Genomic DNA, 24679 nt, shown 5'->3' with positions numbered 1-24679 from the left:
CGATCGGCCTCGCAACTGGCCTCTAGGGGTGCAGTTGCACCGCTGATCCATGGCCTATCAATCGCTGGAGGAACGTCCCTCGGCCATAACGGGCGGAAGTCGTGAAGCTCAGATGCATAGCTGGAACAAGGTATGTCCATCGGTCCCCTATCTGCCCGACTCTCCGGCCGATACGGGGGAGATGCAAGTGATGGAGCTGGAGATGGCTGCCTGTTAACCGGAGTGTTTGGTGGGTCGCAATCGGGGGTTAGAGGATTCATAGGGTTTTCCGGGTAGTCGACCTCGTAGTTGGCATCTGCATTCACAAGGTGACCTGACGGCAATGAGGGAGGGGGAAGATTGGGTTGTAACGGCGAGATAACGGGGGTGGTGTGGGCCGGCTGTAAGGGCGAGTCTGGCGGCCCCCCAGAGCCAATGGAAAGGCTCCCCCGGACGAGGTTGTTATGGACCTCTAAACTGGCCGCTAAGCGGCGGATATGTGTCACATATGTTTTGCCGGAGATGCGACGTCCTGAAGGCCCACAACCTTGGCATCGGCAAATACCAACCGTCGATTTGGGCTAGTAATGGGGATGTTAAATGATGGTTAATAGCCTGGTGAATGCACTTAAACTGACCACCCGTTTCGCAAGCTGGTCAGGAGTGCAACCAGCAGGAGGATAATCGGTAAGAAAGTCGGATTCCATAATCGCAAGATAATCGATGATAAACACAGTAGTTAAAGAGGGGTTACAACATGGATTTGGGGGACGGTTGAAGGACTTGTTGACAATGACGCGTCGAAGAGTTTGGACTTAGAGAAAAAAAAAACGATTTGAGGGTGTCAAAGGACTTAGCGAAAAAAAAGGGGACTAAATAGGGCCCATAAAAGGCAGTTAGGTCAAAATCGTAACGGACCTCCTGTAACTGGCCTCTAACCGGCGCGCGTGTTTTGTAACCGGCCCCCCTTGCCCCGCTGTGCGAGTTAACCGGTCATCGTCGTTGGTTGCATCTTCGTATCGATCGTATCGGACAATCACAGGCAGTCATATATATACATGGGGGGTATCGTTGCTCGTATTCTCTATCAGTGATTATCTATGTCCTTCTGTATTCAGTATCGAATCTCTTTTCATCTATAGCTCTGCCTCAAGCCGTAGCTGCGGCCGCACCGCCTTTCGACCTCGGCATGACCCAGACCGGATGAACAAAGATGAAAGTGAACGTCGCCAACAGGATCAACATGCCGTCCAACAAGTTGAACAGCGTCTGGTTCTCGATGATCTTGCCGTTCCATCCCTCGGAGAGTTCGATGGATCGGTAGATCGATCTATACGAAGCCAAACGAAGCGATGAGGATCAGCGTTGATCTCGACGAGACCGGTTCGGTCTGGAAGATAGACTCACCGGATGAAGATGAAGAACGTCGCCACCACACAAGCCGCCAACAAGATCTTGGCTCCTCTGATCTCCTTTTCCGTATACTCGACCCCTTCCTGAGCCGACCCAAACTTGGTCTTTGTCCCCAGCCTAGAGGACGACTTGCCCCGCCCACCCCACCTGGTCTTCCCGACCGCCTTCTCCGCGTCGACCCCTACGTTCGTGTTGGTCGATTGGGGCGAGACGATCCCCGAGTCCAACCCGGAATCGATCCTCTTCTGATCATCGTAGGCGGTCTTGTACTTTCGAGTCCTCAACGCCTGGGGCCACCACTTGAACAGCTCGACCTGTTTCGCGCACGGGCGGTCGGTCCGGAACCTCCAGACGAAGGTGCCGAGGACGAGCATGAAGGCGAGCATGATGACCAGTTGGAAGATGACTCCGCCGAGCTGTCAAGTCGGGGACGAACCGAAGATTAGCTTTCGAGACTTGGCTGGAAAACAAGAACTTGAAGCCCTGAACTGACCATGATGTAACCCCCACGGTTGGCCTCTTCCAGAGTCTCCCCGCTCGCCGCTGTTCCTCCTCCGATGGCTTGGACGACGAGGGATACGATGTCACCTACGACAAAGAGGACGGTGTATGAGAGGGGGTGGACGAATGCGTATCGGGGGCTACGTTGGGAAGGAAACAGGGCGAAGCAAGAAAGTCGTCTCAGCTTAAATCCAGGCCTCCATCTCCGACTCGACATGAACCAGAACGCACCCAAGGACCGGAATGATCCTCCCCAACGCGATATAACAACCCGCCTGCAAGAACGCCGGCGAAAAGATCAAGACGGCGATCTGGGCCATGAACGCCGTCCTGTTGCTCCTCCACACCCCGCCCTCGGAAGGGTCCCATTCGACGGATTTCGAGGCGATCAGACGGGCGGACCAGCCGATGAGTTCTCCTAGGGTTCCGAGGAAGAAGGTCAGGAGCGTCCAGGGTTGGCGGGAGATCAGGCCTAGGACTAGGTGGGCGACTGCGAAGTGTTGTCAATTGGCGGGGAAGGAAGGTGAGTGGAAAGACGACAAGAGGGCCATGTCAGAACCAGGTCTCGTTTCGACTTGACACCCGATGATGATCAAAAGAGAGACTCACGAGTCGTCAACCCGAAGAAGGCTACAAAGATGGCAGCGGTATACAGCTGGATGTTGTACCCGTAGAAATCGTACTCGACGTCCCCTTCAAAGGGGTTGATGGATCCGGGTACGTAGTTGCAAGACGAGTTGCCCGGGGAACAACCTCCCATGTAAGGGTCGAACGAGGTGGACATTGCTAAGGTAGGGTTGCGAAAGGATGGTTCGTGGTGATGTGGTGATGGGCGAATTGTTGTATCGCCTTGATGTGATCTCGCCTTGTGATGAAGGATGTAATGTTGGTTGTAGGAAGTCGGAATGAGATGTGGCGATGTTCTGAGGAAGAGTCAAAGGAGGATGTCAATTGTTGACGATCAACCTGACCCGACTATATACTCGTCGAGATGGTCGTCCGAAATCCCTATCTCGATATCGAAACTTGATCGTCAACCTCGGGCAACGGGCTCACGGGCACGGATGGGGGAGTGGAAAGAGTCATCCCATCGCAATACACCGAGGGGCATGGGGCGAGGGGCAGTAGAGACCTCCTTTGATACGAAACACAGCAAGCATGGTCGCACAGCGATCACCGATCCTAGCGATCCCATCGATCCACCCACATCTCACGGGCTCGCATCGGGGTAGTCCCCTGCCCGTGTTTTGTGAAAACGACATCGAGGGAGAAAGAGGGAAAAAGAAGTTGCTTGCCTCGGTACCGTGTCGTCTTTCGATTTTAGCTCGTTCCATTCCCTGTCAACATCGGGCATCGTGCCCCCCCCCTCTCCCTCCTGCCACCGATGTTGCAGTGTATACCGTTTCGTCTGGTCTCTGTCGTCATCGCCGAACCCAGCGACAAGCTCTCAAGCCACAAAAGCCACTCGGTGTGTCACCCTACGACACTCAACAAACACGGGCACGGGCATCTTCGTGCCCGCGTTCGGATCCGCGTAATGGCGCGTCACACAGCTGTAATCATGTGAAGGGACACGGCCCCGAGATCCGAGATCCCCTCTGTTTCTCGCACTCTTTTGTTTCATGACGTCGTAATTCGTAACGAACGTGTGACGTCCAGCTTGAAGAGCTCGACAGCCTCGACGACTCGACACCGATCTGAGCTTCTCTGCGCCTAAGAGTTTCTGAATCCCAAACATGGTTGCATATGCTGGTCGCCCTTTGAGACTTCTGTTGCTCTAGTATGCTCATACGTACGAGGTTCAACAGCTTATTGTGATAGATCATAGACGGATCCGACTGCAACAGACGAGCAGATAATCGTTTATGCGGCGTAACGCATATGATACAATAAGCGTTCGATTCGATACAACGGGCGAACGGTCCCGCCACGCTCAGACCTGGAGTCAACCCTGGACGCTTCTATCTAGAAGGTTGAACTTCGTCAGTGAGAAGGCAAAATCAAGGTATACCATATTGTACAGGCTGCATGCTGCGCCTTCAGATCGTTTCGTGTGAACCTAGGCGGCTTACGACCAGATGTAACAGATAGAATGTTTAGTGTATACAAGTCCAGTACCAAAACGCCTGCTTCATGTTCTGATTTTGATAGCTAGTCTGAACGGAATACAACAACTGATATGTGCTTTTGAAGAAGAGATGTATCCTTTGAGTTCCGCCCGCATCCGGTTGGAAGGTAGATAACACGAATCGTAGCCGATGTCATGCCGTCCCATCTGATGCCCTCGAATCTGTCTTTGTAGAGCTTCGATCGCTCGGAAAGTGTTCAAGCTCGATCCGATCTAGAGAATTGGAGACGAACTGAGGCCTGTTGGGATCCAGGCCGATCATCAAGTCACAGCTTTGATAATCCTGTAACATCTCCTTTTTCCGAAAGGGATAGCACAGGAGGTAAATATCAGCCAACATCTAGTCTTACAGCTACACTGTTCAAAGCTGTCGTATAGACTCACAGTTGCAATGCTTGAGTCGTCGGGGCTGATTGACTTCGAACTTCCGGTTTCGAATCCGTTCAAGCTGAGGTCGAAAGAAACATCGGTGCCCGACTGCGTCCCTCCTCAGGATATAAGCTGAGTTCGTGCAACAAGCGTTAAAGCTCCCTCACCATCAGCTGGGTATGGAAGTCTTCCCTATCGTCTCGAGCTCTCTTAGCTGCACGCCCATCATAGCAGGAAATACTTCTAGATAGTTTAGTTTCTGCTGCCGTCTTCATAGTCAGCAATCCAGGGCACATTATGTGAAAAAGTATCGAGTCACCATGTGATGTCGTGCTCTCGTCATCTTCGCCCTCTGATAGCTTACTATCGCGATCACAGACAAAGTCGAGTAGTCCTCGGGTTGTCCCGAGCTGCCTTTTACCGAAGTAGAGGAAAGGGCGATCTGCCTTGCGGCGACAGTTGCCTGCTGGCCGCGAACGATGAGCTTCTCAACATCTTGATCAAATGTATTCGTTCTCGTCCATCTCACCTCTTTCCATTTCTTCACCTCTTCTGGCGGGAAGTAGACGTCGTTTTTGCAATTGTTCAATAATGCCTCAAGCTCCGTCATCTGAATCCGAAAATTAGGACGGTATTATCTCCCATGGGGCCGGTTAAGCTCACCTGATAATCCCTTCTTAGTTCGGCAGCCTTCTCGAACCATTCTTTTGCTCTAGACCATCCCACTGCGCTTGATGATTTGCCCAATGCACACGCAAGATCGCACAACACTAGTCTCCTATCCTTTGTAGACTGCTTGATTAGGTATCTATCTACCGCCTTTACAAAAGGATACGTGATATTCTGGATTCGTCCCGTGTCGGCCAAGCTCCGTCGGAGTCCGTGTAACCGGTTCATTACCACTCCGATCTCGTTAAGAAATTTTCCTTCTCGGTCTTTAATGCGATCCACCCCATTCTGTTGTACGTAGCGGTCAAGATCTTCCAGTCCAAGCTTAGTGGATTGAATAGGCGTTCTCCTACCCAGATGCTTGTGCTCCTTGAAACTCTCGCGATCTGATGAATCACTCGGTGCGAAAGACTGGTTCATCGACATAAATGAAAAGGGCGCTGCAGTCAGCAGCCTTTGAGTAGTCGTCAAGGTGTGGTCAGGTCGCCTGAGGAAGGTACAGTACAAGATAATCTTATGGACGGCCGATGCGAATGTCTGCGTTGTATACACCCGATGACCTGCTACTATATAAGGGGCTTTTTTTGCGCAGTTAATATAATTGATATTTCATTGATTGCTCCTTTCATTGGATTGAAAGTCAATCTCCGAATCACTGATTTCAGGTTGCTGCAGCCGACAAGCTGCTATACCGATCCCCTGCGATGACAAGCGCCAGATCACTCTGAAAGGGTGAGTATCGCCTAAGGTGTTGAGCTGAAAGTATGGCTGAGTAGCATATGGCTCTTGGCGATATGACGTGATTGAGTGCGGCACAGCAACCTGTAAGCGCAGGTTTTAGGTCAATCATGCGCGAGATGATCTTTTGGATTAGGCTGCGGTTCTCGGTTCCTTCGGATAACAGTACAGCCGCTTGCACCGATGCAAGCTTGTGTCTCGAGTGCTTGTGTCTCGAGTGGACCTCTTCTACTCTTCAAATTCCCTGTCGATAAGTAGCATGGACCGAATAAATGGCGAACGACTTTCCATGACCGGTCGGAGAAGACGCGTCGCTCAAGGATTGACGGTTTGATGGTCAGGAGTCTCAAAGTTTGCAGGAAGAAGGACATTACATGTCACAGGAGAAAGTGAGTCGTCAATCGATCTAAGGCTAGGTATTTCGAGATACACGTTCGGTAATCGGCTGCAAGAAAATGTCTCTTATGATGAACTTTCATCTGATGAACCGATACGCTGTGTTCAAACATGTTCACTCTCTCTAGAGATGGTTAGGGGTAACGGAGCTTTTTGAATTCGGTTTCGATATCGACGAGACCTAGTGCGACAGCTGATTCTTAATATTACAGAACACGGCCTCAATCTATGCAAACGAATTCTCTATGTTGGAGCTGTCGCTGAGGCGTCGCTTCGATCTGTCGGGACAGCGTATTCCGTTTCTCCCTGTGTCATTGCCATTGGTCCTGTTGCATCGACTTACTCTGTCTGGCGTAGTACTCCGAAAAGAGCTCATGCCGATCTTCGAGATGTGAGCGACCAACTCACCATTCTCACGTGAGATAGTAAAGCCCCGCTTCCTGTACGCCATAACGACTTGGTCCCACAGTCAACGCCGACACTTGGGAGTAGCTCAGCTGAGGCTACGAAGCGCGCCTATGAGTTGAGGCGATATACGTCTTGTACTCACATCTGTATTTTCAAATGAACCAGGCTTCAAGCAGTGTGTTTCGAAATCCATCGAGCCGTCGATTTCCCGGCGGCTATAGGAGCTGCAAAGACTTGATGGCTTTGTTGTCCAAGGTGTAAGTCGACTGCACGACGACGATGCCAAAGTCCCATCGAGCCATGGTTTGAGGTATGTTTCCTCTTCTGCGCCCCTAAACCTCTTGCCGAGACTCGAACCATCGGGCTCTGCACGGTGATCGGTAGAAAAGTTGCCATGAGACCGTTTCGAACCTGTCTCATTCTGTACAGATCCAGAAGACGGGTCGAAGGCAAAACAACATAAAGCTTAGATGATTGAAGCGCAGTCCATGCTAATTACAAGGACGACATACTGCTGCGACATCAGACACGGATGAGGACGCCTCTGTCTGGATCGATTCTGCTGTCCCTTCCGCAAAGCTGGCAGCAAGAGTGATCTTTTTTTGCGTAACAGTTGCCTGGCCATCGCCATCACAAATGATGAGCAACTCGATTCGTGGGGTAATGTGCGTCGCTATTGTATGTCCCTCACATTTATCCAAGCTTCAACTTCGTCCACTGGAAAGTATTCATGGTTTGCGCAGTTTTCACCGAATGTTTCGAAACGAGGGAACTAGAACAGGGGATCGAAAAATCACTGCAGAACGACGTCCTGGGTCAGCTGCACAAGGCTTACGTCGTATTCCGTCTTCAGTCTTTTGGCCTTTTCCTGCCATTTTCTGCTGCAGAGATTTCTCGCAAGTGCAGAGAATAGTAATCTCCTATCGTCTTCAGATGGCCTAAGTAGATAGGAGTCCACCAGCGAAACCAGAGCATATGTGATGTTTTTTCTGTCTTGTGCCTTCAAGGTCTCATTGATCTCATCCAAAGCCTCGATCATATCTTTGATTATCAAGAGGAAGGATGTTGCTCTGTCCTCAGATGGCCCTTCAGCGCGTACATTCTGCTCTATGTAAGCTTCAATGTCCTCTATGCCCTTGGCAACAGCTTTAGTAGGCCTGAAATTGAGATGCCTGTGAGGCAAGAAGTCTCCATAATCTTGTGATCCGTTGCGCATCTTGAGCCAGATGAAGAATATGACCGATGATCTAGGCAACAAGCGTGGATATCCAGCGGGCAGCGTCTACCGGCAATCCTCTTTATATGTACGGCTAGTCAAAGACCACTTGTAACCAGCCTCGATGGATACATCCTTTCATGGTCAATCCCGAACCCCTTGTTTCAGTCGGTACTTCAAGGCGCCACCGTTCTCTCCGCGGTACAGGGCAGACCGGCCGTGAAAATTCGTACTGCACACAAATTCAGATCAAAGACGTAGAGGTGGGCAGGACCACTCGGGTGGGCCTGATGGGTGGCTAACAAGATTCGTTTGCTCATGTCCAGAAGGAGCTCTTGGATTTCGAGACCGTCCTAGCTGTACCTGGAGCAGTCAGTCTGGCAAGTGAGATCCAGACCAGGAAAAAGTATTTGCAGAGTCACTTTTACGTACAGAATGAGACCTGTCGAGATCCCTTTCTGGGACACCATGAGCTCGTTTGAGCCTCCACGGGTAGCAAGAGCTATAACTCCTGGATCTCTCCCTCTGCGTTGTCCTCTTTGATCCCGTCCTCGATCTCTCGTCCATCAGATACACCAAGCAGGAGCGGAAGCAGGCTATACATGCCGGGCTTGCACGGTCTGCACGACAGGATCTCGTTAGACTTCCTGCCACGAATGATGAACCTTAGACAGAGAGGACAGCTCGACTGGCAGACGCGAGGGCATGACGCGATGACTCTTGTGCTCTGAATGCGTCGTCTGCACGACGCCACATCTTCTGGCCTCTGATCCGCTCCGAATCGTGAAACGCCATCCTCAGTCCAATGGAGACGGTCAGCCGACCTGCGATTAAACTAAATGCTGATGGCACTACAGGTCGAAGCGAATCACGGGAGCACGGAGGAGTTTCAGGTTGATGATGAGATTGGCAGAAAACACACGATCCCTCTTTACTGAATTACAAAGCCAGGAAAAAGTATATAGGGGGGTCGGCGAAGAGAAGAGACGATGGGGTAGGCGGGGGTGTTATAGAAGGGGGAAAAGGGCGCGCTTATCGGGCACCGGCCATGGCCTTCTGCATGGCTCGCTTCAAGCCGAGCTGCGCTCGCTTGAGCTCGTCACCGGTAGAGTCGGCGTTCTCGAGCTTCTCCAAAGCCTTGGCGAGCTCCTGCTCGATCTGAGATCGGGCACCTCGCTTGATCTTGCTTCCGAGCTCGGGCGAGGCCAAGTTGGTCTCGACCTGGTGGAGGTACGACTCGAGGTCGGACCTGGCCTCGTGCTTGGTGCTGAACTCCTTGTCAGCGGCCTTGAACCTGAGGGGTGCGAAGGGAGGATACGAATCAGTACTTGTGCCGGGTAGATATGCGTCGCAAGAATCGAAACTCACTGCTCGGCATCCTTGATCATCTGGTCAATCTCGGCGCTCGACAATCGACCAACAGAGTTCTGGATGGTGATGTGAGCCTTTCGGCCAGAGGCCTTGTCCTGGGCGGAAACCTTGACTATAGGTTGCAAAAGTCGAATTCCTCATCAGCTCTTCGTTTCGGTAAACTCGCTGTGCTCGCCTCTTGTACTCACGCAAACCGTTGGCATCGACTTCGAAGGTACAGATGAGCTCGGCCTGACCTCGGGGCATAGGGGGGATACCGGAAAGCTCGAACTCTCCCAAAAGCCTGTTGTCCTTGCAAGCAGTCCTCTCTCCCTCGTAGACGGGGAATGAGACGGTGGTCTGGTTGTCCTCGACGGTGGTGAAAGTCCTCGACTTGTTGGAGGGGATGGGGGTGTTTCGGGGCAAGACGACTCCGAAGACGTCACCCTGCATGGCAACACCGAGGGAGAGAGGAGCGACATCGAGCAAGAGCAAGTCGGCGGTCTTGTCCGAGGTCATTCCGGTGAGGACGGCAGCCTGGACGGCGGCACCGTAAGCGACGGCCTCGTCGGGGTTGATGGACTTGTTCAAAGTTCGTCCACCGAAGTACTCGGAAACGAGCGACTGGATCTTGGGGATTCGGGTAGATCCACCGACGAGGACAATGTCGGTAACCTTGGAGGCGGGGATCTTGGAGTCCTTGATGACTCGGTCGACGGGGTCGATGGTCGACTTGAAAGCGGCGGCGTTGATCTCCTCGAATCGGGCTCGGGTGATGTTGGCAGAGAAGTCAACACCCTGGAAGTTTCGCAAGCGCAGACTTTGATCAGCTCCTCGTTCCACAACTGTACGATCTGGCACAAGCATCGCTGCCCACTCACGTCGAACAACGAGTCGACCTCGACGGTGGTCTGGGTGACCGAGGACAAGGTCCTCTTGGCTCGCTCACAGGCAGACTTCAACCTCCTGACGGCCCTGACGTCGCTCGAGATGTCGAGCTTGTTCTTCCTCTTGAACTCCTGCTTGAAGTGCTCCAACAAGGTGTTGTCAAAGTCCTCTCCTCCCAAGTGGGTGTCACCAGCGGTGGCCTTGACGGCAAAGACACCTCCCTGGATGGAAAGAAGCGAGACATCGAAGGTACCACCACCGAGATCGAAAATGAGAACGGTCTTCTCCTCCTTGGACTGGGTGTCGAGACCGTAGGCGATGGCAGCGGCGGTGGGCTCGTTGATGATACGCAGAACCTCGAGACCGGCGATGGCACCAGCGTCCTTGGTAGCGAGACGCTGAGAGTCGTTGAAGTAAGCGGGGACGCTGAAGGTCGAGAACGATATCGAAATAAAATCAGCCATCCCGTTTCGAGAAGTATCGAACGTTTCCAAAAGCTCACGTAACAACGGCCTTGGTGACCTCTCGTCCGAGCTTGGCCTCGGCAATCTCCTTCATCTTGGTCAAGACCATGGCGGAGATCTCCTGGGGAGAGAACTGCTTCTTCTCCTTGAGGTACTCGACCTCGATGACGGGGGCACCGTCTCGGTCAACAACCGAGAAGGGGAAGTTCTAACGAAAAAAGACCAACGCAAACAACCTTCAGCGACATGACGTCCCGAAAACTGACGAGCGACCGCTTCTCCTCACCTTCATGTCCTTCTTGACATCGGGGTCGTCGAAACGACGACCAATCAGTCGCTTGGCGTCAAAGACGGTGTTGGTGGGGTTCATGGCCGAGACGTTCTTGGCCGAGTCACCGATGAGCCTCTCCTCCTCGGTGAACGAGACATACGAGGGGGTGGTTCGGTTACCCTGGTCGTTGGCGATGATCTCGACTCGGTCGTTTTGCCATACACCGACACACGAGTAGGTGGTACCCAAGTCGATACCTGTTGTTTAGCGGCGACGAAAGTAAAGAATGCCCCAAGTTTTAGCGACCACGTTCTCGAGCTTGCTTGATATGGCGGTAGCTGCAGTACGTACCGATTCCGAGCTGGGCCTCGATCTGAGCGTCTTCAGCAGACATTTTTAAGAGTTTTTTTTTTCGTTAAAGGAGAGTGAAAGGGAAGGTTTTAGGGGTTGAGCTGTTGCGGCGTGAAAAAGTTTGTTTGACGGGTAAGAATTCGGTTGCAAGTAGCGATACGTCTAAAGAGCTGATGGGTACTGACACGATGCTCTTTTGATTTGAACAAGAAGGAGGACGGGTGGCAAGAGGATGAATCTGGAGTGATCGATGATGATGGAGTGTTTGAATAGCTCCTACACCCTGACAGTACCGTCGTCGTACCGAAGCTTGGACCCGCTCACACACAGTAGGTCCTGGGCTGGGTTGGCTCTGGCTGAGCAGGGGCCTGGCCTGGCCTGGGGATATTTTTTCCTCGGCTAGTTCCCCCTAAGCGCACGCGAAAATGTCACACACTAGAAGCGCATCTAACATCATCTACCTCGCAAAAATGTGTCCATGTCCGCGCAAGGGCGTGAGAATCGCGCGAGATCTAGTGGCGTTCAGAGGCGTCTCGACATGATGGAATGGGATTGCCCCTTGCAACTGTTCAGCTTGATGTGAGCTAGACTCTCACTACGCTCCGAAAAAACCACGCTGGACTCGAACGTTGCCGACCTATGATATTGGTTTGCGCTTGAAAGGTCGGCTGACCATGGCGAACAGCAGCGACCGACTGCGTTTGTGCCCAGCGACGTTTTATCGTATGGTCTCGTCGAGCCTCATCACGGTGCATGTTGAGCAAGAAGGCGAAATAGGTACGACATCAGGCGAATCGCTCACGAGCACACGTGTGCAAAACTTGAGTTCATGACGAATAGTGGTGTGCTGTCGCGTGATATTCTGCTGTGCTCGACTCCTTTCAGCATCGAGCCTGTTCAAAGGAGAAGACCGTTTCAGCTCCAAGCCGTCGCGGGCATATAATGCGTAACCTGTGCATAGCGTCCTCGTAGATGTGATTCTATGTGCTTTGATCGGTATCTCATCCCTATCCAAGTATAATGAATCAAGAATACCGATCGAATAACATTGAGCTTAGCAACCTCTCGAAGGGCGATCAAGGATCCGACAACGCTCGACCCGACTCCTCGAAAATGTTCATATCGACCGGAGCTCTCAGCTTCTTGACCTCCGTGTGGGAGTCGGTAACTCAGGACATTGGAAATTGTTTGCCGTTCAAAGGCGGATCAAACTCCGCTCGAGAAGGAGACAGAGAGGCAGAAGACGAAGAACGGGGAGGCTATGAGCAGGTTACGGGTCTTTACGGATCTGAGCATGACCAGGTCATTTACGACGCTGATCGAATGATACGCCCAAGCATCGAATCATCTCCCGGCGCAGAACAGGAGTCACACTCGAAGGCTGAAGGACATAAAACCCTGGCTGCCACCGCCTCTTCCCTTCAGAAGAACCCCGCCTGAGCGATCTGAGCTTGGTACATACGTATACAATACCTGTTGTACAATCCGAAATCGTATATCGTAGCAAGGTCCAGATCTTCTGGAATGCGACGCCTTTGGACTCAATTTGGTACTGATGCCCAGTTTGTGGCTATAAACCCGGGGTCTTTTCAGGTATCTAGCTGTACCGCTAGGCTGTCTTACTTCGTCGAATTGCCAAGAGTCCAATCAGCCAAGCTTCTGCCTTCACAACGTGTCAGTCGTCCGATGACAGCTGAAGACACTTGCATTTCGACTATGATAGTATAGATAAAACTTATGGTCGTGATTCAACCGAAGGGAACTGTAGAGAAGTGAGATCCTATTACTCTCAGGTAATCTCACGAGACCTCATACCGCTGTTCTCGAATCTGATCCAATTCTAATGACGTTCGATCAGCATGGTGAGCGGGGTCCGGATCGAGTGGACGAGGTCTTGCGGAGCAGCGGTGTAGTAGGAAGAATCAGGCGAACTATATGCTATATGCATGGGTCATCAAGAAAGACTGGTGAAACATGGCACACGCGTATCAAAAGTGTCGCGTATCCACTGCAGTTCTCCTGTACAGGAAATACCCTCCACCATGATCCCGACGTGACGACTGAAATATGCCATCGGTATGCTACCTAAAATCATGCACTCAATGACGATCTGGTTCCGGTTCCGCAACTTGAACAAGATGTCGTCTTGATCGTTTTGAGTAGCACGGGTCTTTCAGTCGATAGACCTGAAACTCGATCCATCCCCGCCTGGGCCAGGGGCGACGCGCTTCCAACACACCCCCTGCCCCGCTCAGTCTGCAGCCCTCGGGCCAATCGTTTCGCCTGCAAACCAAGCTCGCGGATTGCCCCGGTTTACCCCGATTCACCATCCAGAGTCAGCAGTCGACCATCGAACATCATCGAGATCGACCAGCTGGTTAGACAGCATAATCCTTCTCTTACGGCCTGTCCTAGCTCTTCTCAAGCTCAACGTCGATTCTCTCTCGCCATGGCCATCATCACCGCCGCTCGTCCTAGTCTCTTGAGGGTTTGCGGAGCCGGTGAGTTCGAGCTCGCCGCCAGGGACATGGTCTGGGAGGCTCATGCAGTCGTTGCTTTGAATTCTTCTTGCCCGCCCTACTTCAATTTGCTCGCTCTTCTACGCTCGTGTGCTGGACAATCTGGATGATGTCTGTCGAGGACTGGTTGCTGGCGGATCGGGACGGTGGATTGGACGACCTGGTTGTGGTGGTATCGAACGGCCAATTCGATGTGTCTACTCGGAACCGCCGATCGAATGCGGACTACACTTGAATACCACATCGACGATACACTGCATGTCTGCCTGCGGAACATATGGCTATGGATCGCTTTGTGGAACGCACGTCTCATCCGGCGATCTCGCGACATCTTCGACCTCACCTCATATTCGGCCGGTGAACGTCTTGCGAAATTCGCCCCGAAAACATGTTCATGACATGTTCCGATCGTCCTCGTTCTACGGACATGATGGCTCTCATCTATCTCTGGAATACATAATCGATACCGCTCATGATACGCCATGCGGCCATCGCGACCTGCATGTATTCCTTCTACCTCTCAACCACATCGATAACAACCCAAACCACAAACTCGCCTTCACACGCTGCAACGTGTACGCATCAAACACCTCCTCATTTCAACTCGAAATCGACATCCCGGGTTGCCTCTACAGCCCCGGCGCTCCGATCGACCGGACTCTTCGCCCCGGCCTTGTTCAGGCAGGCTCGGAGGTGAGTCTCGACTCGTGCCCACGGACCGGCCCGCAGTCCAGTGGAAAGGTTTCGGATCGCTGACTTTACCCGGTCGCCTTTGGCTCGCTCGTCTCGCAATCGCAGGTCCATCCAGACCGAGTCGTTGACCCCGCAAGAGAACTTGGCGTTGCTCAATGCTCAGAGGACCGTCAGGCCCAACTCGCCTCATTTGACCATCTACCAACCTCAGGTATGTATCGGCGTTCTTGCCTTGAACAGAAAATCAGAGCACACAAGCTCACTCATTTCTACCCCTAATGTCTTTGCCTGGACAGCTCACCTGGGTCCTCTCCTCCCTCAACCGAATCACCGGGACCGCCCTCTCCGGCCTCCTGTATGCCGGCGCCCTGACGTTCCTCCTCCACCCCGTCTTCCCCGCCATCGACAGCGCTCACTTGATCGAGTTCGTCGCGGGGATGCCTGGATGGCTGAAGACGTCGATCAAGTTTACGTTGGCCGTCCCGTTCACGCTGCATTCGTGGAACGGGATCAGGCACTTGATGTGGGACATGGGTTACGGTAAGTAGAAGGCTTGAATCACTTTTATCTCTCTGTAACTCGACGAGAACTGACGCCTCTTCTTGCTACGTCTGCGTTTGCGTCGCTGTCTTTTAGCCTTGTCCTTGAAGGGAGTGTACGCGACCGGGTACGCCGTACTCGGATTGACCGCCATCTCGAGCATCGGTCTGGCCATGCTCTAAGCTGGTCGTCTTTGAATTCGCCTTTCCCAGCCGTGACGAGACTGTCTCTTGTCCGGTAGCCCTGTCCATTGTCTATCTATGATGATCTCGCTGTAACCATACGATCGAATAACGATAATTACAACCGTTTCGTGCACGTCGCCCGTCTAATGAAAATGAAACGCGACGCGTTTGAACGCGTTTCTGAGAATTCGACGCGGTGCGAGGGTCGAAATGGCTGGACTGGATGTTCATTCAACCAAGTCGTTCGACCATCATCACGACCTCGTATACCTTGCACACGACTGTAACGACTGACCTCTCGGAATACCTCGTCTATGACGTGGTGGTACTAGTCTGGATATCATATCTTCTGCTGGTCAGGAACATAGCGTCCAAACGCACACCCCTCCCGAACGATCGATCAGGCCACCCGAGCCTCGATATTCATACCCCGGGCGAAATGATGATGAAGATCGCTTCGTTCCCCCAAAACGGCTCGGGATCCTACGACACCCTCAAGGGAAAAGACAAGATCTTGTTCGACAAGGTCATTGTGGGGATAGTGAACAGCAAAAAGGTCGTCGTGGTAGCTGGAGCGGGGTTGAGTTGTAGTAGTGGGATACCTGTGAGTCTTTCGGTTTTCGGAGTAGATGGATGATGATCGACGATCGATGATCAGCGTTGGGATCAGCGTTGGGTTATGGGCGGTTTCGGGGTTTGAGCTGATCGGGTCCGAATTGGATGGTTAATCTAGGATTTTCGGTCGGAGAATGGACTTTACTCGTTGGTCGGGCAGATGGAATCGGACAATACCCCTTCAGGCAGCAGCAGCAGCACATCATCACCACCCCCTTCCAACCCCTTCCAGACGGGTAAAGACCTATTCACCTCGACAACAGCCTTTGCGACCCCCCATTCTACCTCGCTCTACTTGCGGTTCATCGGATCGCTCCTCCTAGCCTCCCGAAAGGCAGAACCGACGAGAGCGCATAGGTTGTTGAAGCGGATGGAGGACAAGGGGAGATTGTTGAGGATCTGGACGCAGAACGTGGACGGCCTCGAAGCGAGGGCGGGGTTGAGTGGAGGAAGGGGGTCCGTGGGAGAGGAAGAGTTTCGGACGGGCAAAGTTTCGGCCAGGCCATCAGTCTTGATACCGCCCTCTTACGCATCCGTTGTCGCTCGATCCAGACCGGGACCGGGACCATCTACTTCATCTTCACTCGCATCACGACGTCGATCCATCGCCAAGCCTCGCCCGCCGGTGACGATGGAGTTGCATGGCAACGTCCATTACGCGAGGTGCAACCTGTGTTCAGAGGAATATGTGACGAGAAAGGAATGGGTCGATGAGTGGGTGCAGGGCCGGGGGATTGAGTGTGAGGCTTGTGGAATCAGAGGTAGGTTCGAGGTTGCCGTTGGACAGCTCCCTACTTCATATGCCTCGGTGCTGATCGTTTCGTCTGTATCACTCGGTTCTCGTAGCCATCGAGAGAGAATTCAGGAACGCACGGGCGATCAAGACGGGCATGCTCCTCCCCTCTCTCGTCCTGTACGACCAGCCACATCCACAAGGAGAAGAGATCATCACCTCGCAAGACAAGGACCTGGCCAAAAAGCCCGACTGCCTGATCATCATGGGTACCTCGCTCAAGGTCGTCGGGATAAAGAGGCTCGTCAAGGATTTCATCAAAGGGATCAGGGAGGATCAAGCTGCGGCCCGTATCAAGGCCCAGGCAGCGGCTAAATGTCTGGCGAAACCCGCCACCCCGAGTGCCGCTGCGCGAGCAAAGAAGCCGTTGGACAAGTTGCCGGTGATATTCGTCAACAAGACCCCGCCGGACAAGGAATGGGAAGGTCTGATCGACGTATGGATAGAGGCCGAATGTGATGCGTTTGCAGAGGGGTGTGAGAAGATTTGGAGGGGAGTCAGGCCGGGTGATTGGGAGGTACAGGAGACTTTGGATGATTGTCGGGTCGGTTGGAAGCAGGTTGAAAGGGCCGTGCAGGGGGACAAGGGGAAGGCGGTCGGTAAGTCCGGTTTGATAATATAGTCAAGTTGTATAATGGAAACTGATCAAGGCTGTTTGATTTGCAGCTACGCCTTCCACACCCAGAAAGAACAAGGAGAGGAACCCCTTGGGATCCGGGTTAAATGTCATCAACCGCCCCGAACCGACGACCGCCACTCCATCGACGCCTAAACGAAAGTCCACCATCAACATCTTGATGACTCCGGAAAAGACGCCCTTACGATCAGCGACCCGAGCCTTGAAACGAACCCGAAACGACGATGAAGAGAATGACCCGTTCAACAGCTCGGCGGGCTCGATCGCTCTGCCGCCGACGCCTGAACAGACACCAAAGAAACGGAGAAGACACACGGATTACGGGCCTGCAAAATGCGTGGCGAAGTCTGTGACGGCATCGGTGCAGGAGCCCGTAGGTGTATCACAGCGGCGATACAGGACCAGGTCGCGGGTGTCGGGTTTCGATAGTGAGGAGTCGGACCTGAGCGAGGGCTTGGCTTGAAGAGCGACGAGGTGCTTTAAAATGGTGGGAGCAAGTGAAAAGTATTTAGATGTAGCAACCATAATGAAGACGATTAGAGAGACGTCGCGCACATTGTATCCGTAACGAGGCGATCAGCGCCCTTTTCCACCGAGGTGGTTCATGATGAAACCTTGAATGTCATTTTCGTCGGCGCAATGCAGGAGCGACCGTCATCAGCAAGTCTCGATCTGACGACAGCTGGCGGAAAGCGAGATTCAATAACGACCGTCATCTGTAAAACATGCAGATTTTACCCAGCGTCGTGCTACAATCAATTTGAGCCAAGGGTGCCCAGCTATCCATTGATCGTCCTGCGCCTCTCTATCTTGCTTATGCTCTTCGCTTCTTCGACCTTCGCCGCCAACTCACAGTGGTTGAGAGAGCAACCGGTAATCTCATTGGTCCTCTCTCTCGTTCTTGTCTGATACCCCGTAATTCCCAGGGCCATGGGCAAATCCATCAGGTGTTCCTCATCTTGATTTTCGTTGGTCTAGTACAGTCTAAGCAGAACTTGGAGCAGGAGCAAGCAAGGAAGGCCTCAGCAGGGTCAATCGTATCGAAAGAGAGTAAGAGCATTAACAATTCACCTTGCGCTAGTCCTGAGAATGAATGCCCCTAGATATGAAAAACCTGGCGGCCATTCGGTCATGCCTCTCACTCCAATGCCATCGCCGAATACCGAAACCCTGTTGGAGGCGCTGCTGCTGTGAGAGAGATTACGACGAGTTGTGGTCCATTGCTGAAGGGGCAAGACTGAAGGATGGTAGACTTGCACCAGCTCTGTCCGATTGTGGTCTACTTCAGCCTTAGTGGAGACACTTTGCTGTATTCAGTTCCTGCCTATGCCCCGGGAATTACCGTACTTAACCATTCCTTCAAATGACTCTTCATCAAGCCTATCTTTACCGACCGTGTCTTGACCAACTGAAAGGCAAACTCCTTGGGGCACTGCCAGAATGCAAGAGCAGGTGTCAAGTCGTTGAGCGCTGTGGGGAACTGCTTGGTCAAAGCCATCAGTCAGCTTCTTGCCGCTGAGGTCATGGACAGCTGCAGGACAAAACACCCGATCAGATGCAAAATTGAAAGCAACCTGGACACTGCGGGCGATGGACGCTTCCTATTCACCATTTATGATCTTGCTAGAGTACTTCAGAGAAAGCTTTCTTCCCTGACTGTTCTGCAACACACTTTTGCAATAACGACATGCAACGCCGCATTGGGACGAATCTCACGGCTGTGGTCACGATATTTCTACTTATCTACTTAAAAGGAGACTGGCATACAGTGTCTACCGGGATAGGGAGCCGGCCTGTCAGTGTAGGGTTCCCTCCTTCTTCGTATGAAGATCTATACTGTTATAATGGGATCATGACCTGCCCGGCGTAGCGGACTCTACAAGGATACAAAGCGAACACATGCGAAGACAAGGGCAGGACATCTGATCATTCTTCCATATCTTCGTCCTCGTCCTCGTCATCGCTCGCCTCGTCCGCCTCGTCCGCCTCGTCGTCGATCAACCCTCTTGGTCGGTCATCTTCCGAGTCGTCGTCCTCGTCATATTCATCCTCGTCGTCATCGTCCTCTTCATCTTCCTCGTCTTCCTCTTCTTCATCATCACTGGAAGCATAACCAAATTGCGTCAATTTCAGAGCCATATAGAATCTGCAAGAGCTTCCGCTACTCACTCGTCATCCGATGCCACTAGCAATTCTCTCGAAGCCTTGCCCTTGCGGCCATTCAACGCTCTTACACGAATCTCGCCATCGGCCTCGTCATCATCTCCGCCGGCGCTGCGACTCTCGGTCTCTCTCCGGCTTTCCAGTCGCACGTCCTCGACCTCGCCGATATCCTCCTCGTCACCCTCGATCTCGACATCGCTGTCCATATCTTCGCCATCGTCCGAATCCTCGTCATCGTCGTCGGTCTCTGATTCTCCCTCGACGTAGAACGTTCCCTGTCGCTTGGGTTTTGGTGGTACGAGCGATTTTCGAAGCTCGATCTGGGCCAAAGCAAGGTCGAGCCGTCCGGATAGGGAGAGGAGAGGGGTATGAAGTTGTAGGCGGCTCTGCAAGAGTTGCGAGAGCGATGCGAGGTGGACAGGCAACGAGGGGATCTACGGGACATCATCGGGGTCAGCTTGGATCTCGTGCGGGAGCGATCACGCTAATTGCTCACGGTCATCAGAATGCTACCTCTCTCAACCAAGACGCCCCGGATCCATGCGACGACACAACCGCCCTCCTTGCCGCTCAACCCGCCTCCTCGTCCACCACCTCGCTTCTCGAACCCTCGTCCCTTTCCGAGCCTCTCGACGCAGGCCTTCAACAGCGGCAAAGCCATCGATGCCGGCAGCTTCCTGATCGTATTCCTGATCATGCCCGGAGTCGAGTTTTGGGGAGAAGTCAGAATGAGGGTGAGAAGCGACGGGTCCGACGTGTGCAAGGCTTGCAATAACAACCGGGTCAACGATTGGGTGGATTGCGGGCCTAGCTTTTGTCCGCCGTCTTGACCCTCTTCCTCCTCCTCTTCGATATCCCCATCTTCGGCCTTCTTGCTTCGTCGTTCTGACGACCTTGCACCGGAAGGAACGTGATCGGGCTCCAATACGGCCAGACGTTCACCCAAGGTCAGATCGGCTAGATCTCCCTCGACGGGCAACTCGAGGTCTTTTTGAGCGAGATTCTTTTCCTCTTCCGTCATAAGCGCTCGAGTGGCGTTGTTGTTGGCACCCGCGGTAGATTCCTTGAATCGTTGCAATGGAATGGCCTGCCAATACAGAGCTATTCGTCAGTCACCAGTGAAGGCTCCGTCAGTGAGTAGCTTGTAACTCACGCCCTCTGCAGACTCGCTGGCGACCAGTTCCTGCCCACTTCGCTTGACGACCACTTCCGGGATGATCCCACCTCCAACTTCCCGGTATCGCTATCATCACAAAACCGTATGCACCATTCCGCATCAGCTCTCGATTCAGAATTGCCAAGACCCGCGAACTCACAATCTTCTCCCATCGAACTCGTCCCACACCTCCCATCCACCCGACAACGATCTCCTCCTGTGCCTCGTCATCAACATCCATACCGCCATCCGTCTCTTGCTTTTGGCCACCTCTTCCCGCGCTGACACAGGCCAAGATCCGCATACCGACATCCTCGTTCCCCAGACTCGGAATGACCACCGAGACCTTGGAAACAGGTTTGAGCGCGGGGACGGGCGCGGACTTCTTGCCCCGCTTCTTCTTGCTCGAGGACAACGAGTTCGAGTTTGCGTTCGTAGATTCGGTATCTTGAGTAGCGGTGAACGACGAGGCGTCCAGCGTGTAAATGCTGATCTCACCAGACATTGAAGTCGCGTACATCTCCATCTCGTCTGATTCCGGGTTGATAGAGACCGAGATATTATGAATGGGTTCGGAAGTAGGCGAAGGGATCGTAGCGATGGTTTCTACGTTCTGTTCCCCTGATCCGTTGGGGGTGGCGGACCAAACGGTCCCGACTCGGGATTCCTCCTCCACGGTGATGAACCTGACTCCGCCCAGGGGGAGTGCGACGATCGTTCGAATAGGCTCGATGGAGATGGATTGCGGGCGGGTCCATTGAACCTTTTCTTTTGAGGGGAGTGACGTGCTGAGAGGAAGAGGGAGTGTGAGGACGGTAAGATTTGTCGAGGCGATGGCAATGTTGACGTGCTCGGCCGAGTCGTCCAGGACAGAAATGGCGATCGGAATAGAAGATGAGGTCGAGGTTGAGACGGAGGCTGGGGTGAAACCATCTGGGAGCGGGGTGGAGAGTTGTACAGATCCAGTGACAGGATCGATGATCTCAAAGGTGGTGGATGAGACTGTGAGAATATGGTGCTCGCCTCCCCGGGTCAGTGCGATAGCGGTGGATGGTGTCGTCGAGAGGTTGACGACCTTGGCAGGTTTCGCTCCTGTCTGTCCGGTAGTATAGTAGAGCAACGAAGCTGCCTGGACGACGACGACGCAATCCACCTCTTCCTCGTTGGTGCCCGATCCAGCCGGGCCCGAAGCGCTCTTTCGCTTTCTCTTCTTTTTTGAGGAGCCATCCTCCTCAGCATCAACTTCCCCAGAGGTACTGGCAGCAGACCCTCCCATAGCCATACTCGCCCAAAAGACCGCCCTAGCACCCCGTTTACCCTCCTTGACGTCCAGCGGCAGATCCCACTCCTTGACGATCGAGCTCCTCTCGACGTCCCAACATCGTAAGCGTTGACCGCCAGCAATTCCAGCAGATACGACGGCGGCGAAATGTGTTTTGGTGGGGTTGAAGCTGGATAGGGAAGGGTGGGGAGGCAAGGGTTGAGTGTGAGCGGGTGCCGAGTTCAGGGTCGAGGTCGATTTTGCGCGGGACGAAGGGTCGCCCTTTTTGGATTTGTTCGACATGTTGATAAGGATGTCGTCCGTTCGTTCTAGAGAGAGAGAGAGAATGTGTGTGGGGGGAGGGAGATACAAGTTCAAGAATGAGAGTTTTGTTGAACCACCTCCAACTTGCAGCTTCTCCCTCGAGAAATCTCGTACGCGAACAATTTTTTCACGTGATCGCGAACCTCAGAAGAGGCGGCGATTCTGAAACTATATCATCTACACATGCATTCGTGCTCGACCTCTATCGATGTTACATGCACAAGTTCGCGTAAGTATTGTATAGCAAAGCCGAGGCTATCCTCAGGAATACGCCGAAGTCACTCCCTTCCAAGCTGCCGCGGCTTGTCCCGCCACGGCCGATTCTTCCGCATAACTGTAATTTAGAGTCTGTTGTGCCAAGTTCCACCTCATCCGTCTCCTCGTCCGCTCGTCGACATGTTGCGCCATACCGTTGATGTTATTTTCGGGTACGACCCACATGTCGAGGTCAATATAATACGATCTGGATTCGTGAGCCGTAAAAGTGATGGTGGCGTGTACTCTCGAACCACGGTTGACAGCCAGAGGTTCGGAGAGCAGTAGACGGCATTGCTGCCAGTGTGTGCGTTGTGCTGATGTCGAGGAAATATCAAGCTAGTAAGTCTACCTATTCGGTCTGCAACCGAACAATGGGCTTCGAAGCAGCCTGTATGCAAAACTCACCAAATGGACCGGTATCCAACTCCACTTCCCATCCATCCTCAGGCGCCTCAGGCAATTCAGGAGGATCCAGAACATTCTCTCCACCCGTCCCGTAATAACTATAAACAGCGGCCTGTTGAGCCATCTCCGCTGGGGTAGGGACCGCGGCCCAAGCGGCTCTAAGGAGCTCGTTCTCGGAGTTTTCGTCGTTTTCAGGGCTCGATGAGAGGGGTTCGGTACCGCGAGGTGGGAGGAAGGATAGGTCGAACCATGATGCGATCTGTCACAACAAAATTCAAAGGCGATCCTGTGTCAGCCGACTTGCCGTCATGAATTTGTTTTACTAAAGTCATAGCTTTCCGGGGATAGACTCACCCCATGGATCAACCCGACCTTACTGACGTCCCATTCCACCTCGACCTCGAATTTTTCCAGTTCCTTTTGCGTCAACGTGTAGAAATCGAAATTTCGGGGACATTCGGCTTCCCCAAACAGGGTCGCTGGGTTGATAGGACCCACGACAGGTTGAGCTGGAAGTGATTCAGATCGCAGTTGTGGAGGTCCGATAAAAGCGTGCAGAAGGCGAAATGATAGGTGGAGGGTCTTCAGCGGATTTCCGATTTGATTCAGCTCGTGGGATAACCACTTACAGAACACTTCTTCCCGAGCGGCATCCAACAGTGGACTGAAATCCGTCCCAAACAGTCGTTGATTGAAGAACGACGCCTGCAGCCGCAGAAGAAGCAGAGCAATGAATCAGCCAGAACGAGTTATGCTATCTAGGAAGAAGGAGTTCGTTCGCGGTCAAGACTGACCTTGGTCTCGGTCTCTGTCCAGAGTGCCTTGTCTTCCAAGGGCACGAACCACAGCTTCCCGCTGCATGGGTATAGGGTCCCGTTAGGTTTGAGATAAAGATCACGGGCCATTAGGAAAGATTCCACCTGTCCTCAGTGTCCAAGTCCAAATTCATCCACTTGAAATCAGTCCTGTTCGATATGTCAGGCGGGTTGCATGTAGTGCTCTGAATAGCCTCACCATCCTTTCGTGGAAAAGCAACACTCCGATGGGTTCAGAGACGATCGTGTCCACCTTCCCATCAGCTTCTCCGTCTCCACTCAGATAGGAGCCGATCTCGGCCTGCGTGGAAGGGGTCTCGATCTTCCCTCGAACGACGCGGATGGATCGGAGGTGGGGGTTCAGGTCGGATTGCTCGGATAGGGAGATGAGCTGTATTGATGGTCGTCGTCGAGTCATCGAGCATATTCAGCGAGTAATGAGCTGCATGTATATCTTGGGGATGAGCATAGAAACTCACCTGCGACATCTTTTCGGCCATCGAGCTTGCTTCGACCGCGACGACCTGTTCGGCACCTGCCTAAGCAAGGTGTCACTCTGATCAGCGAGAACCAGGCAGGGCCAGGCTGATCGACCGAATCTTCTCACTTGGGCGGCCATATAACTCAGAATACCGGAGCCTATCCATGTCATTCGTAGAGAGATATCAGCTGACGATGGACAGAAAGAATTCTGGCACGATCACGAACCTGCTCCGAGGTCCATCACCTGTTTCCCTTGAAAGGCCACCTTTGCATTCCCCAAGATCGCCCTCCGGTAAGCTTCCGTACGAGCGGTATCCCCGAGCATGTTGGCCTGGGATTGTAAGCTGGAATAGTACTGAAAGTAGACTGGTAGATACAGCGTCAGATGAGCGTGCTGAATCTTGATGTGTGCCTACAAAGCTCGAGCTCACAGTCGGTGTCTTTCGAACCCTCTTCGCCGGCTCCATCTGGACCTTTATCTGAGAGCATTTTGATGTCGGGTGATTCGGTCATGATACAGTAGTGTTCCTTTCAAGCAGTGCAACAATGTAAGTGTTATCATATGTAACAGATCACAGATCTTTTCCTGCAAAGGATGATCATATTTATGATTGTCCGTCTCTATGGCGGATGATGTTCGGTGATCGTCGACCCATCGCGGGGTCACGTGAAACGCCCCAGGACGTCGTCC

At 52.9% G+C, this 24679-nt stretch overlaps 6 protein-coding genes across 6 annotated transcripts; 2 read left to right on the top strand and 4 right to left on the bottom strand.

Moving 5' to 3' along the window:
• Nucleotides 1-990: 990 nt before the first annotated feature.
• On the bottom strand, nucleotides 991-3023 carry HD553DRAFT_349069 (RTA1 like protein-domain-containing protein). The gene is made up of 5 exons (XM_046183435.1): nucleotides 2503-3023; nucleotides 2125-2383; nucleotides 1886-2033; nucleotides 1387-1808; nucleotides 991-1309 (listed from the first exon to the last, which is right to left on the bottom strand). The coding sequence occupies exons 1-5, from the start codon at nucleotides 2675-2677 to the stop codon at nucleotides 1129-1131; spliced, it is 1185 nt and encodes a 394-aa protein (XP_046037687.1). The 5' UTR covers nucleotides 2678-3023; the 3' UTR covers nucleotides 991-1128.
• A 5650-nt stretch (nucleotides 3024-8673) lies between these two features.
• HD553DRAFT_308634 (putative heat shock protein sks2) lies at nucleotides 8674-11471 on the bottom strand. The gene is made up of 8 exons (XM_046179568.1): nucleotides 11327-11471; nucleotides 11142-11242; nucleotides 10806-11047; nucleotides 10558-10727; nucleotides 10049-10481; nucleotides 9377-9965; nucleotides 9186-9300; nucleotides 8674-9111 (listed from the first exon to the last, which is right to left on the bottom strand). The coding sequence occupies exons 2-8, from the start codon at nucleotides 11182-11184 to the stop codon at nucleotides 8850-8852; spliced, it is 1854 nt and encodes a 617-aa protein (XP_046037686.1). The 5' UTR covers nucleotides 11185-11242; nucleotides 11327-11471; the 3' UTR covers nucleotides 8674-8849.
• Nucleotides 11472-13480: 2009 nt separating this feature from the next.
• Nucleotides 13481-15199, top strand: HD553DRAFT_308630 (cytochrome b subunit of succinate dehydrogenase, Sdh3p). The gene is made up of 5 exons (XM_046179567.1): nucleotides 13481-13642; nucleotides 14296-14353; nucleotides 14459-14564; nucleotides 14650-14893; nucleotides 14990-15199. Exons 1-5 carry the CDS (start codon nucleotides 13591-13593, stop codon nucleotides 15073-15075), a joined length of 546 nt encoding a protein of 181 aa, XP_046037685.1. The 5' UTR covers nucleotides 13481-13590; the 3' UTR covers nucleotides 15076-15199.
• Nucleotides 15200-15354: 155 nt separating this feature from the next.
• On the top strand, nucleotides 15355-17850 carry HD553DRAFT_294340 (DHS-like NAD/FAD-binding domain-containing protein). Its single transcript, XM_046178462.1, has 4 exons — nucleotides 15355-15682; nucleotides 15812-16454; nucleotides 16540-17085; nucleotides 17153-17850. The coding sequence occupies exons 1-4, from the start codon at nucleotides 15518-15520 to the stop codon at nucleotides 17584-17586; spliced, it is 1788 nt and encodes a 595-aa protein (XP_046037684.1). The 5' UTR covers nucleotides 15355-15517; the 3' UTR covers nucleotides 17587-17850.
• Nucleotides 17851-18888: 1038 nt separating this feature from the next.
• On the bottom strand, nucleotides 18889-22044 carry HD553DRAFT_349065 (uncharacterized protein). Its single transcript, XM_046183434.1, has 5 exons — nucleotides 20603-22044; nucleotides 20440-20529; nucleotides 19783-20373; nucleotides 19293-19720; nucleotides 18889-19224 (listed from the first exon to the last, which is right to left on the bottom strand). The coding sequence occupies exons 1-5, from the start codon at nucleotides 22004-22006 to the stop codon at nucleotides 19050-19052; spliced, it is 2688 nt and encodes an 895-aa protein (XP_046037683.1). The 5' UTR covers nucleotides 22007-22044; the 3' UTR covers nucleotides 18889-19049.
• A 105-nt stretch (nucleotides 22045-22149) lies between these two features.
• HD553DRAFT_308622 (S-adenosyl-L-methionine-dependent methyltransferase) lies at nucleotides 22150-24548 on the bottom strand. Its single transcript, XM_046179566.1, has 10 exons — nucleotides 24420-24548; nucleotides 24214-24354; nucleotides 24113-24144; nucleotides 23985-24044; nucleotides 23705-23896; nucleotides 23485-23610; nucleotides 23320-23395; nucleotides 23045-23199; nucleotides 22691-22949; nucleotides 22150-22599 (listed from the first exon to the last, which is right to left on the bottom strand). The coding sequence occupies exons 1-10, from the start codon at nucleotides 24499-24501 to the stop codon at nucleotides 22289-22291; spliced, it is 1434 nt and encodes a 477-aa protein (XP_046037682.1). The 5' UTR covers nucleotides 24502-24548; the 3' UTR covers nucleotides 22150-22288.
• Nucleotides 24549-24679: the final 131 nt, after the last annotated feature.

This window comes from Filobasidium floriforme (assembly GCF_021052385.1).
Source record: "Filobasidium floriforme strain CBS 6241 chromosome Unknown HD553scaffold_7, whole genome shotgun sequence".
NCBI lineage: Eukaryota > Fungi > Basidiomycota > Tremellomycetes > Filobasidiales > Filobasidiaceae > Filobasidium > Filobasidium floriforme.
Note: the sequence above shows the minus strand (reverse complement) of the source record. Positions and strands in the feature narration are given on the sequence as shown.

Bases quoted from the DNA above. Each gene is read 5' to 3' on its own strand.
- HD553DRAFT_349065 (XM_046183434.1), bottom strand. From the start codon at position 22,006: ATGTCGAACAAATCCAAAAAGGGCGACCCTTCGTCCCGCGCAAAATCG. The intron at 20,530-20,602 runs GTGAGTTCGCGG...TTGTGATGATAG, and splicing joins GAGTTCGATGGGAGAAGATT to CGATACCGGGAAGTTGGAGG. The intron at 19,225-19,292 runs GTGAGTAGCGGA...TTATGCTTCCAG, and splicing joins CTAGTGGCATCGGATGACGA to TGATGATGAAGAAGAGGAAG.
- HD553DRAFT_308630 (XM_046179567.1), top strand. From the start codon at position 13,591: ATGGCCATCATCACCGCCGCTCGTCCTAGTCTCTTGAGGGTTTGCGGA. The intron at 13,643-14,295 runs GTGAGTTCGAGC...TTGCCTCTACAG, and splicing joins CTTGAGGGTTTGCGGAGCCG to CCCCGGCGCTCCGATCGACC. The intron at 14,565-14,649 runs GTATGTATCGGC...TTGCCTGGACAG, and splicing joins TGACCATCTACCAACCTCAG to CTCACCTGGGTCCTCTCCTC.
- HD553DRAFT_308634 (XM_046179568.1), bottom strand. From the start codon at position 11,184: ATGTCTGCTGAAGACGCTCAGATCGAGGCCCAGCTCGGAATCG. The intron at 11,048-11,141 runs GTACGTACTGCA...GCTAAACAACAG, and splicing joins CGAGGCCCAGCTCGGAATCG to GTATCGACTTGGGTACCACC. The intron at 10,482-10,557 runs GTGAGCTTTTGG...CTCGACCTTCAG, and splicing joins GTCACCAAGGCCGTTGTTAC to CGTCCCCGCTTACTTCAACG.
- HD553DRAFT_294340 (XM_046178462.1), top strand. From the start codon at position 15,518: ATGATGATGAAGATCGCTTCGTTCCCCCAAAACGGCTCGGGATCCTAC. The intron at 15,683-15,811 runs GTGAGTCTTTCG...TGGTTAATCTAG, and splicing joins GTTGTAGTAGTGGGATACCT to GATTTTCGGTCGGAGAATGG. The intron at 17,086-17,152 runs GTAAGTCCGGTT...TTTGATTTGCAG, and splicing joins GGACAAGGGGAAGGCGGTCG to CTACGCCTTCCACACCCAGA.
- HD553DRAFT_308622 (XM_046179566.1), bottom strand. From the start codon at position 24,501: ATGACCGAATCACCCGACATCAAAATGCTCTCAGATAAAGGTCCAGAT. The intron at 23,611-23,704 runs GTGAGGCTATTC...CACTGAGGACAG, and splicing joins TGCTTTTCCACGAAAGGATG to GTGGAATCTTTCCTAATGGC. The intron at 22,600-22,690 runs GTGAGTTTTGCA...CCTCGACATCAG, and splicing joins GTTGGATACCGGTCCATTTG to CACAACGCACACACTGGCAG.
- HD553DRAFT_349069 (XM_046183435.1), bottom strand. From the start codon at position 2,677: ATGTCCACCTCGTTCGACCCTTACATGGGAGGTTGTTCCCCGGGCAAC. The intron at 2,384-2,502 runs GTGAGTCTCTCT...AACACTTCGCAG, and splicing joins CTTCTTCGGGTTGACGACTC to TCGCCCACCTAGTCCTAGGC. The intron at 1,310-1,386 runs GTGAGTCTATCT...GGCTTCGTATAG, and splicing joins ACGTTCTTCATCTTCATCCG to ATCGATCTACCGATCCATCG.